General features: G+C 46.6%; 2 protein-coding genes across 2 annotated transcripts; one reads left to right on the top strand and one right to left on the bottom strand.

Moving 5' to 3' along the window:
- The first annotated feature begins 2,901 nt into the window (after positions 1–2,901).
- On the top strand, positions 2,902–4,261 carry LOC100838174 (tricetin 3',4',5'-O-trimethyltransferase). The gene is made up of 2 exons (XM_003568161.4): positions 2,902–3,287; positions 3,580–4,261. The coding sequence occupies exons 1-2, from the start codon at positions 2,902–2,904 to the stop codon at positions 4,259–4,261; spliced, it is 1,068 nt and encodes a 355-aa protein (XP_003568209.1).
- Positions 4,262–6,327: 2,066 nt separating this feature from the next.
- LOC100833782 (tricetin 3',4',5'-O-trimethyltransferase) lies at positions 6,328–8,014 on the bottom strand. Its single transcript, XM_010232123.3, has 2 exons — positions 7,548–8,014; positions 6,328–7,375 (listed from the first exon to the last, which is right to left on the bottom strand). Exons 1-2 carry the CDS (start codon positions 7,928–7,930, stop codon positions 6,694–6,696), a joined length of 1,065 nt encoding a protein of 354 aa, XP_010230425.1. The 5' UTR covers positions 7,931–8,014; the 3' UTR covers positions 6,328–6,693.
- Between the last annotated feature and the right edge of the window lie 4,639 nt (positions 8,015–12,653).

Genomic DNA, 12,653 nt, shown 5'->3' with positions numbered 1-12,653 from the left:
AACGAGACCTACAGCGATGATAACAGAGCAACACTAGAGAAGTTCGCCATCTTCCTCGGCTCGGCTCACCATCTTGAAGAAGACACACAAAAAAACCTAAGACAAAAAAAGAGAAGCCCTTCTACCGGCGAGCGGCCGGGATCCGCCACACCTCCGAGGCCAAGAAAGCCAAAAAAAAAGAGAAGCCCTAGTCGCTCCCCCGCCTGGAGGTTCGCCTCCGCCTGGGAGAGTTGTGAGATTGGCGGCTGGGTTTGTTTTCAACGTTTTGAGATCGTGTTCCATACGAAGCTCCGGTTTGCGTGTTCAGACTATAGAGTTTTAAACGATACAATAAGAAAATTGAGACTTACAAATAGTTCATAATGCCCCGTTAAATAACAGCATCATCAAAATTCTTTCTAAACTGAATTTGGAATAATAATTTCAATCTCAAACTGAGCACTCGGTCTAGCGTCTTCACTGTCAGGTTTTATGTCAATGACACCCGGCCTTAAAATTAGACCCTTTAAGAAATATGTTGATGACTATTTGTCACTTCAAAAGTTACCGACCAAGTAATAATTTAGATTAATATCAAGGAACTAGAACATCTGGGGGTTCGATTTTAGAAAACATAACCATTTTTTTAAATTTAAACACAACTATATGGGGGGGTGAACCAGAAGTCCAGAACCCCACCTAGAAAATGTTATTTAGAAGTTTCAAAAGAAAACCTAGATGTATGTATATATATGCTTTTGGTTGAGATGGCTAGCTAGCACATGCAATTAAATATTTTACATGTCTTTAAGTTTCAGTTGTCGCGCGACCGAGTAGTTGTGCTCCCCGTCACCAAAAATATGTATTTTGTGCCAGTGGTACAACTCTCACACCTGACGATGGATCTCGTCCAGCGGTCTCCACTCTCATTGATCACAAAATGTGCTGGTTGAGCGTCCTCAAATGTTCACCGGCCACAAGGTTCCATTGGTCTCGTCGAGCCCCAGCTGCAGGATGGTTGCTCTGTCTCCAGTCTCCACACTCTCGGTCGCTCATTATTTCATCGCCTATATAATTACTAACCGAGTCCTCAGAGATAGAGATTTGCCATGTCCTGCTGCTTCTGTCTCTCCTCTCTTTTTTTTGAACCTTAACTGGTTCTGTCTCTCCTCTCGCTGTTGTCTGTTGATGAATGGTGGCAGCTAGGCAGCTCCCATTCTCCTGCCATGCCTTGAACCGGCTTAATTTCTTTACTACTCTGACATGAGGCTAGTGTTCATTGATCTCAATCGTGTAGCGACCCATAAGGCCATGTTAATTGGCTTCGCATCGCTGGCTTGACTCTGCTTCTCTGAGACACCCACGTATTGTATTTAGAACAGTAAAGTTGAACGCTCTTCCTATCCTCCCATGCCCCCATCATTTATGACCGTCGGAACTACCTTTTGGGCGAAATCTGGCCGTTGATTTGTGAGCTTTGTCCTAAATAGCAGCTGTTCCTATAGAAAAATTGAAACCCTCCCGTTAATTCGGCCGCGTGGGTTTGCACAGACCATGCTAGACCGAGAAGCCCCTCCCTCTTACCCGAGCCATCTTTGATAGTAGTAGGTAGTACTTCCTCTAAACCTAGCCGCCAGGCGACTAGGGTTTGAGAAGGACGGTTACGTTGTAGCTAGCCGGAGATTTGCAGTTCCCCTTGCCTCCGGCCGCTACCTTGGCGATGCGAGGTGGGGGAACATCGGATCTTCCTAGACGTTTCAAAAAGTCTTCGGTATTATAAATTGTGTGCTACTCGTCGACGAAGCTATGGTGGAGGATGTGACGTGTCGTTGATAATAAAGGTACTCTGGTTCTTCCTCTTATGTGACGACGCCTCTTACCGGGTGACGCCACGGAGCCAGAGAGCTTTTCTTTCATCCGCAGGTTCCGTGTGTCCAATCTTGCGAATTTTGGTTTTATGTACTCGCAGAACCATTCATACGGATCTGGTGAGTTTTTGTTAGTGTGTCCTAGTGCTTCTATTGGCATTACATTTTGTGGCTTCAGAATCCTTTGGTGTTGCGATGAAGATTTCGTGGTTCGACGACTTGTACGTTTAGGGGATTAACCCTGGCCAAACTATGTTCAACGCTCATGGCTTTCTATCTTTTTTGATGAGTGACTCAAGGGGCTTTCCGAAACCTTTGAAGGTAGTAAAGTTTGTGCAGGTGTTCGAGTAGCGGTGTCGTTGCTTCAGTCTGATTACAATATTTTTATCGAAACCTTGACGGTACTTCGTGTTGCGAAGATTGTACCATGAAGAAGATTTCTTTGATAGACTTCAATGTAATTCTTAGTTATATGATTTACTTTGTAGTTTTTTGAAGTTTTTTTATCCAAATCATTGTACCTGTAATGGACGTCGAATTTGAATAAAATGACGGGTGATTCTAGAAAACAGAGATAGTATTTTTTCTGATCCATAATAAGTGTTTCAGATTTAGTACAACTTTGCATTAACTTGGTATTAAGTCTGAGACACTTATTATGGGATGGAAGGGAGTGTTAGCTACGTGACTCCCGTTCCCTTGATTCCGCGCGCCGTCGCGCATAGAGGCTAGTCACTCCGATACTAAATTATTGTCAAAATATTACATGTATCTAGACGTTTTTTAAAAATAGATACATCATATTTGAGCAAATTTCAGTCAAGAATTTATGATCAGATGAGTAAATTTTTTCCATGCAGAACACGCGTGCTTTCTTTATCGACCTTTCCATCCATCGGCGAAGAGGCCTGAAGGAGCCTCGGTATATATATATAGCCTCTCCGTTCCTTGCACACCTCGATCACCAGTCAGCTGCTCAATCACTAGCTCACAAAGTCAGCAGCAGCAAGCTACTCCGTATCATTTATCCACCATCAGCTTGCTAGCAACAGCAATGGCGGAAGAGGAAGCCGGGTGCATGCACGCGCTGATGCTGGCATCGTCGGTGGTCCAGCCGATGGCGGTGAGGACGGCCATCGAGCTGGGCCTTCTCGAGATCCTTGTGGCCGGCGCCGGCTACGGGAAGACGATGAGCCCCGAAGAGGTGACCGCGAAGCTGCCCACGTCGAACCCGGAGGCGGCGTCCATGGTGGATCGCCTGCTGCGGGTGCTGGCCTCGTACAGCGTCGTGTCGTGCGTCGTGGAGGAGGCCAAGGACGGCAGCCTCTCCCGCCGCTACGGCCCCGCTCCGGTCTGCAAGTGGCTCACCCCTAACGAGGATGGCGTCTCCATGGCCCCCTTCTGCCTCCTCGCCCAGGACAGGGTCTTCACGGAGACCTGGTACGTGACCATGTTACTGCGAAAGCCATTTCATATATCAATGAAATATACCATATACTAGTGTAACGAAATATATCATTTCTCTCCAAAAAAATATATGTAATGAAATATATCATATATCACTACTCAAGTAATTAGGGCAGCAGTCCTAGCGCTCCACCATAAACGACTTCGCTCCTGTTTCACGCAATGTATTTCGAGGTCAATTTGATATCGACCTTTCTTGGCAATATAAATGGCACATTATGCTGTCTCGTAAAAATGAATGGACTTTAATTAATTTTTTATGCAGGTGCTACATGAAGGAAGCGATCCTCGAGGGCCGTGGCGGCGCGTTCAACAAGGCATTCGGGACGACGTGGTTCGAGCACGCCGGTGTGGACACGCGCTTCAACAACCTCTTCAACGAGGCCATGAAACAACACTCGGTCATCATCACCAAGAAGCTCTTGGAGCTGTACAAGGGCTTCGAGGGTATCAGCGTCCTCGTGGATGTCGCCGGCGGCGTCGGCGCCACCACCCATGCCATCACCTCTAGGTACCCGAGCATCAAGGGCATCAACTTCGACCTCCCCCACGTCGTCGCCGAGGCACCGGCCTACCCCGGCGGGCGCGTGCAGCACGTCGGTGGCGACATGTTCGAGAAGGTGCCCTCCGGCGACGCCATCTTCATGAAGTGGATCCTCAACTGCTTCAGCGACAAGGATTGCGCGACGCTGCTCAAGAACTGCTACGATGCGCTCCCCGCGCACGGCAAGGTGATCAACCTGGAGTGCATCATGCCGGTGAACCCGGAGCCGACACACGGCGCGCAGGGGTTGATCAGCGTTGACGTGAGTCTACTTGCGTACAGCCCCGGCGGCAAGGAGAGGTATCTGAGGGAGTTGGAGAAGCTCGCCAAGGGTGCTGGGTTTGCCGACGTCAAGGCCACCTACATCTACGCCGACTTCTGGGCCATCGAGTACACCAAGTAGCTATAGCGGACGATCGAGCGCGCTCTTCTCCTGCTACATACTGCCCCACCTGAATGATCCAATTCCTTCCACGTTTATTTGCGTTTCCATTTAATAATTCCGTTCGCGGCGGGATATTAATCCAAGTTTGTTTTGTATTTTCTGTGTTCGAAACTTCGAATAAAAGGAAGAAAGGGGTGCTTTATATAGTTAATCTATGCCAACATCTGGTGTTGAGATTCACCGTCTCGCTGGAGGTTGTGTTAAGTGTGTGTCCGGGCCGGGCTAGCTCTGCTCCCATGCATCTTGTCTTTATATTTATCTTGCTTTGAATTATTCGAATTCCACTATACTTCTGTTCTGCTCCGGTGTAATTACTGTACATCGTATGTGGAGCTTTGGATGAGTGGATCTGAAGGTTCAGAGTATGAAATTGATCGATGTGAGTGGATCGTACTTAGCTCCATTATACTGCCGCTTAATATGCAGAAGCCCGTCGGGACGAGATCATATATAGGTACTGTCGTGTGAGACTGATATGCTGGATTGCGCTATCAGAGTCTTGCACAATTTGCACTCGATCGTCCATAGATAGCCGGTGCCTCACCAATGGCCAAGCAGCACTAGTTCCAAGTTATAGATGGTCGAGAGTAAACAGCAAGGATACATATTGCAAGGGAGTAACGAAACAAAAAAAGAGTGAAAATAAATAAAATAAGGTACAAAGTGAGCCTCACGGACAATGTTGGATCATCCAAGACAAATAGCAGCGGCAAGACATTTACCACAGGTTTGACGTCTTGTCCGTCTCACTAGCTAAGGTCAAGGTGTGAATTAATTATTCTCTCAGTGAAAAGTGACACCGCATATTTGTCTTACAAGTTAAGCTGGATAGTTCTTCATGCAAGTCTGCAGCTCCGTCATCAATTGGCGTTGTGCGAGTGTGCACGTAGGAGTACGTGCTATGTTTGGTCGTGTGAGTGTGCACTACTTGGTGTACTTGGCTAACAAAACATGCATTCAATGGTCCAATAACATATTAGCGTTTAGTTATAAAGGTATATTAATCAGTTTTGACCTGTTTAGCTAGGTAAACTAGCTATGATGGTATGCATTTGGTTGTGATCTGTTCAGGTGCAAACTGAGGTGAAACATCGGTTGACATATGTTTCTAAGAACGTTTCAGGTGACTATTCAGTGAAAACCTGAAAATTAACTTTCCAAATTTGCCCAAATTTAAATGTATCAGAGGTAGTTATAAATATTATACATTAAATAAATGGATGACTGGTGTGGTGCTCTTCGGTGCAGGGGCGCGGTGCGTGGTGTCGCTGGGGCCGAGCCGAGTCAACCTTGTAGGCTCGTTTTAACTGCGGGCCGAGCCACGAGCTAACTTGGACCAGCTCGGCGAGCTGAAATGGCTGGAAGCCCATTGGCCCATCGTGCCATGACTGGAGACCGCAGCCCAAGATGCAGCCGGCAGTAGCAGTGTCTAGCTCCCGCACGAAGCATGCTCGGCTATAGCTTTCCCTGTGCAGCCCAAGAAATAAGATCAGGGTCCATGCCGAGGCCCGCGGGCTCCAGTGGCGTGTCGCGGTCGCCATTGGGCCAACCCCAGAATCAAGTTGTTCGACGCTCAGTCGAACGGGCCGCAAACACTAAACTGAATCCTTGATGTATTTGTGTTGCTGCATCCAGTTCCAGTACTCTGTGTCTATATTTCTGTTCTATTCATCGATCGATGTGCGATAATCCGCAAATGCAGTTATTCAAATCGTGATCACGTGCCATTACCTGATGCAGTTGTTCAAATCCGATCGGAGAGAGTAAATTATGTTGACTGTGATGTTTGTACATGCTCTGCATGGCGTGCAACATTAGAACTCTGAAACTCTGCAATCTGCCGTTTTTTTCAGGATCGACCAAGCTCGGGAGCCTCACCGAGCTTTATTATTGGGTTCGTAAACATTGGCGAATGGTGAGGCTCTGTCCAGGCTCGTGTCTCGATTGGATGGTCGGCATGAATTTGGAATAATCCAAAGGAAGAGAAAACGTAGAGGAAATACGCACAACACGAGCGCTGTAGAGACGATGAACCATGTTTTTCTTCCCTCTTAACTGTTGTTGCTCTTTCAAAAGGCGGCTAGCTTACTTACGGCTCCGGTATATACCAGCGGTTTTTCGGCCGTCGGAACTCGCTCCGAGATACGCGCCAACCGGTTCCCCCGCACGTGATCTGCTCTGGGGCATGGATCTCTTGCAAATCCGACGGCTGAAAACCCACCGGTATATACGGGAGCTAGTAAATAAGAGTTTGCCTTGCTCGTTCTCGTTTAATTTATTCAAGCGTAGACCGGGGGACTAAAGGAAAATTAACTTGGTAAAGACAAACTAGATGCAATGGCAGGTCGCAGCTAGCAGCGAGCAGCAGCAACTAGATATGGCGTCAATAGCTACTTGGTGTACTCGATGGCCCAGAAGTTTGCATAGATGTAGGTGGCCTTGACGGCGGCAAACCCAGCGCCCTTGGCGAGCTTCTCCAACTCTCTCAGGTACCTCTCCTTGCCACCAGGGCTATACGCCAGCAGGCTCATGTCGATCTGGATCAAGCCCCTCGCACTGGGCGTCTCGTCCGGGTTCACCGGCAGGATGCACTCCACGTTGATCACCTTGCCATGTGCCGGCAATGCGTCGTAGCAGTTCTTGAGGAGCGTCGCGCACTCCTCGTCCCTAAAGCAGTTGAGGATCCACTTCATGAGGATGGCGTCGGCGCCCGAGGGCACCTTCTCGAACATGTTCCCGCCGACGTGCTGCACGCGCCCGCCGGGGTAGGCCGGCGCGTCGGCGATGACGTGGGGCAGGTCGTAGTTGATCCCCTTGATGGTCGGGTACTTGGAGGTGACGGCGTGGATGGTGGCCCCGATGCCGCCGCCGACGTCGATGAGCGTGCCGATGCCGTCCAAGCCCGTGTAGAGCTCGAGGAACTTCTTGGTGATGATGCCCGAGTGGTGCGTCATGGCCTCGTTGTACATGCGGTTGAAGCGCGTGTCGGCGCCGGCGTACTCGAACCACGACATCCCCAACGCCTTCGTGAACGGGTCACCGCCTTCCAGGACCGCGTCCTTCATGTAAGGCCTGCACATCAATTGTTTTCACGGTTTTGCTATTTTGAAGTCGACCGAGAAATAACTCTTTCTAAACCGATTTTGACATCCGTCTAATAATCAGATAACCGGGATTCATATAAAATTCATTGAAGTACAAAGGATAAGAAATTTTTTTTGACCAGGTGGCTGGATTAATTTACCAGGTGGCCATGTGGACCTTGTCCTGGGCGGCGAGGGCGAAGGCGGCCATGGAGACGCCGTCCTCGTTGGGGGTGAGCCACTTGCACACGGGCGCGGGGCCGTACCGGCGGGAGAGGCTGCCGTCTTTCGCCTCTTCCACGACGCACGACACGACGTTGAAGGAGGCAAGCACCCGGAGCATGCGGTCCACCATGGACGCCGCCTCCGGGTTGGCCTTGGCCGGCAGCTTCGCGGCCAGATCCTCCGGCGTCAGAGGCGCTTCCCTGCCGGCGCTCACGAGGGTCTCCAGGATGCCGAGCTCGATGACAGTCTTGAGCGTCATCGGCAGCACCGACGACACGGCCAGCTGCAGCGCGTACATGCACGCCTCCTCCTCGGCCATTGCTGTGGCCAATTACTTAATTAAGTGGGTTGATTTTTGCTGGTGGGTGTTGTCGTTGTTGGGGGCGTGCAGCAGCTGACTGATGATGCTGGTGTGCTTTAAATGGAACAGGGGTATATATAGAGAGAGAGGGATCAGCAGCACTTCCAGGTTTCTTCGCCGGCCTGAAAGCTCAATAGCACAGAGGTATACTTATCAAATATCGTACTACTTGAGCTCGATAACACAGAGGATTGATTTGGTTATCCAAATTAATGTTATCATGTGTCAATCTAGCTATATATTTCCTATACTATTTGAAATCATTTGTACATAATATTGGGCCAATATAAGAAATAAAAAATACTCCCTCCATCCCATAAAATGCCGAAATATTACATGTATCTAAAAATATTTTAGTATATAGATTCGTCTATTTTTAGACAAATTTGAATCACTTAATATGGAACGGAGAGAGAGCATAATTTTCGAGTACCTATCTAATTGGACACACGGAACTCAAAAACTGGCGCGATCAAAATTTAACTTCTTTTTCGAGAATGAAGGATAAGCCTCATGACCTGCATTACACAACAATAATTGTGTTTAAAAGATTGCAAGCATCAAGGTTGACTCGTCTGCTTACTTTACCGCAAACCTACTAGTCATGCAAGACCCGACATCTCCATACTTTACCGCAAACCTAAAATCCACGGACGGAAACAACACGGAACCAAACCATGAGGGTGATACTCAATGCAAAGATCACAACGCTTCTGAGAAGGAATATATCGTCGTACGCCGGTGTTGTCATGTCTAACCAAGAGGAACATAAGCAAAAATTCGAATGAACACCTTCAGCAAGGGTAGGGCATACATACGCTGACACTGATTAATTGATCCAACCAAAGAAGCTAAACAACAGGTTTTCACCCGGAAACACAGTCATAATCATTGTTGACACCTTTGTCATCCACCCTTGCTACTACCAAACGCCTACTCACATAGAGCTAGCATCCAACTGATCATCTTCCAACATGATGGAGCCATTGCCCCCTCGGGAAGATCCACGCGTCACGTCATGCAAAGATCCAGACGCTCCACGTACGTGTCATGCGAGACCGTCGGTCACCACCATATCGTTGCACACATTGCCGTGGTGGTCAGAGGCTAGCAGAGGCAGAAAAAGAATTCCATCTCGCGCGCTAGCGTTCCAAAAGATAATATTGCGTGGCGAAGACATCATATACAGTATATATCATGTACAAGAAGGCATGTGAAACTAACGTACAAACCACACTAATCGCCAATCGATCTGAAATTCTGGAGTACCGGACATCTCATTGTGGTCCACGCACCATGCTGAACAGTGAACACAGCAAATAATTGATGCACCAGAAGTATCGAACGGTGGTACACGGTAGGGTCTCGTGTTCATCCATGAGCCATGCATCACGTGGACGTACATACATCGCCATGCAGCTTGGTTTTGGGAGAGCGATAAGTTAAATAATTCCCCACGCTGAACACAATTTGGTACGGACGCGCACGACATATGGAAAAGTGACCAACACGGCAACACTACGTGGCTTCGATCGATCTTGACTAGAGAGGCTGGATGGGACATGTATATGTGAGTACAAAAGCTGACATGCAGCTAGCCGGTCGATGCAAGCTACCGGAAGAAAGAAATGGATACTGGTATATTTTTCCGAATATGCTTGATCGAGGCCTAACACACAGGAAGCATTTTTTGGTAATCCGAGGAACTATCTAAAATCAGACTTTTAAGGCCAAAAAGAAGTGGAACAGCGATAGGTAGCAATTGGTCCGGGTTTTTAGAACATGATGAGTACATATATATGACCCCACTTTTACAACTTGGGCAAAATCATATTATTTCCTTTTACGTTTCAAAAAAACTCGAAAATCTTAGCCCTGTAAATTCTCATAAAAAATATGATCATTTATGAGATGTGCGAGAATCACAAAATGAGGTGTGGAACAAATTGATACATTACAAATTAGGTAAATACTTTGACTTTTTTTATTTTTTTTGTGGTTTTTGCATGACTCACAAATTCTCACGAAAAATATATAACGGCTATGTTTCTGCCCCTATATTACTTGCATGATTTTTCCCTCGTTTTTTATACCTAAAACACGAATTTTCCTAAGACCCATGATCATTCAAACATTTTTCCTAATAGGGTGAAGAACTTTTTTTTTTTGAAACCGAGGGAGCACCCGTGTGGCCTTAACATCGGTTGGTGCACGCAGCTGCCGAATAGAATGAATCGCAACTGCACGCCGCATGTTCTCTTTATTTTCAAAAGTAAAGCGGGTCTAAAATTTTAAAAACACACCTTATTATATGCTAAAAAAAAGTATTGGAATTTTATTTCCATTATTATGCGCAAAAAAAACTTGCTAAGCACAAGACGTACGCGGATTTTTGAATAGATCCGCAGGGAGAACAGAAGTTGCCGTTGGGAAATATGAAATTGCAGATGAAACTCAGCTCCATTGGAAGATTCAAGTGGGAATGCAGTGTCCAATATATATATCGATGTCTATGCTATATGATTGATACTTCCTTCGTTATATATCTTTTGACCGTGGTTATACATAACACATGTCGCCACCCTTGAATGTTCTTACTACTTACCCTTGACTGTTCCTATTCAAACTTCAGTCTACGCTTCCCTGGCTGCGATATATAACCACAACCGCACAGCTGTTCGACGCAAGATCTCATTGTCGTCGTTCGACTGATACGATTGAGACCTTCATATATACTTCAGCTTACCATAACGATGTAACATAAAACGAGACACTCCTATCGTCGGCATGCAGCGTACGGCAGCAAGATCCGGATCATAGGGCTAAAGTAATTCCCACGACGAACACGCTGGCGCCTAGAGGGAACAAAATTTTCCCATGCTGACCAAGCGTGGCAACGTACGGTAGGTGTGTCTTGCCACGTCCTTTAATTTGGTTGACATCATCCATAGAAGTTCCACGTGATGGAATGGATGCACACCACGTGGCATGCATGTAGGCTTCAGTCCTGCATGCATGCTCCCCACTGAAGGTACCATTTCATATTTCGATCCATCAATTATTGGCATGCACTACTGTTACGGAGTACTCTAGTGAAGTGGAGAATCCATCTCTATACAGTACGTATACTGTTCAATGTAAAGCTCGACGTTGTACTGTGTTCAGATCTAATGAAAGCGATGCAAATACAGAAGGCACTGACATGAATGTGATGTGCCCATGGGGCGCCATGCCACGCCTATTACTGTGGCATGCATGAGTGATGAGTGCCATTTTGAACTCGTCGAGAGCTAATATAGTACTCCTTCCGCCCATATCGAGTGACTAAAATTTGTCTAAATATGAATGTATCTATGTCTAAAAATTATTTAAATACATGTAATAAAAAGTCACTTGATATGTGACGGAGGGAGTAAAAGAGACGCAATTTGCCGCATCCATTGAGGAGAGAGAGAGATTTTTCTGCCATTGTTGCTTAATTTGGACGATCTTTTACTTAATGATTACTAATCAGTTCATTAAAAATCACTTAAAATACTTGAAGTCTCTAATTTCGTCCTTCCTAATCCCAACCTGCTCCCGTCACGTCGAATTCCTGGCTCCATCCCTAGTAAAAGGTACATGTGATGTACTGCCCACAGGGCATCATATATACCTATTACGGTGGAATGCATGCATGAGTTCCACTTTCACTCGTCGAGAGCTAGTATTGTAAAAGAGCCGCATGAGTGCCGCATTCATTGAGAAGAGAGATTGTACTGCGATTGTTGCTAAACTTGGACGACCTAACAGACCGTTTCCGTGGTGTATGGCTCAACGTTGACACGTACGGTTGCATGGTCTCAATCTTTCGGCACTGAATTAGTTAATTAATTAATGACTCGTGAGAATTGAAAATGAGTCACGCGATTTTTTTTTAGGATGTAAGTTAGCTAAAGATCAATCATAGGACTCTGGGAACTGCCGTGGATTCTCACGAATCTTTTTCTCTTGTTTAAAACTGCATTTTCGCGTATCTCCTTACTGGTGTATCCGTTATTTACACCATTGTATTGTATCAAGTATTCAAGCGATCGTGGAGGCTATTTAAGACAGTCCCAATACTCCAAGATAAACCGTAACTTTTCCTTTTGAAAAATAGCCACGTGTTCCATTAAAAAAACAAGGTTAATTATAACGCGTACACACGCGCACGCGCGCACCCACACCGAAACCACACAAGACAACACTAGAAACACAGATGCTTTGAAGATTTGTACAAAGGAATTAATCTCCATTAAGAAAAAATACCGATTCTTGGAGACCATTGCACCAAGCCAAACAGCCGCCCACCACCAATAATCTTCCCCACCGTCATTCCCAGATCTAGAGGAGCACCATAGTAGAAAACACTGTTTTTTCGAGCCGATGAACTGGACCGCCGCATGCAACGAGACCAAAACTTTGTGGCACGTCGGCCGGGATCTTGCCACCAGATCCCTGCGGCGCTATCTTCGTGAAGAAGAACGACATTATCAACCACGAACCACAGACTACTTTTCAAAACGCCAAGAATTTATGCAACGGTCGGTTCTGCCGCCACAAGAGTGGACACATTACCACAACATGAACGGGCATGAAGCTACCCTCGTACTCAAAGGCTTTATGGCATTATGAATTATCAGGATGCACTTTACATGAA

This window comes from Brachypodium distachyon, chromosome 2 (genome assembly GCF_000005505.3).
Source record: "Brachypodium distachyon strain Bd21 chromosome 2, Brachypodium_distachyon_v3.0, whole genome shotgun sequence".
In the NCBI taxonomy this organism is placed as follows: Eukaryota; Viridiplantae; Streptophyta; class Magnoliopsida; order Poales; family Poaceae; genus Brachypodium; species Brachypodium distachyon.
This window is presented reverse-complemented; position numbering and strand designations above follow the sequence as displayed.

What these genes read in the sequence shown, in the direction of transcription:
- LOC100838174 (XM_003568161.4), top strand. Translation starts at nt 2,902, where the DNA reads ATGGCGGAAGAGGAAGCCGGGTGCATGCACGCGCTGATGCTGGCATCG. An exon ending in AGGGTCTTCACGGAGACCTG is followed by an intron (nt 3,288 to 3,579) that starts GTACGTGACCAT and finishes TTTTTTATGCAG; the next exon opens with GTGCTACATGAAGGAAGCGA.
- LOC100833782 (XM_010232123.3), bottom strand. Translation starts at nt 7,930, where the DNA reads ATGGCCGAGGAGGAGGCGTGCATGTACGCGCTGCAGCTGGCCGTGTCG. An exon ending in AAGGTCCACATGGCCACCTG is followed by an intron (nt 7,376 to 7,547) that starts GTAAATTAATCC and finishes ATTGATGTGCAG; the next exon opens with GCCTTACATGAAGGACGCGG.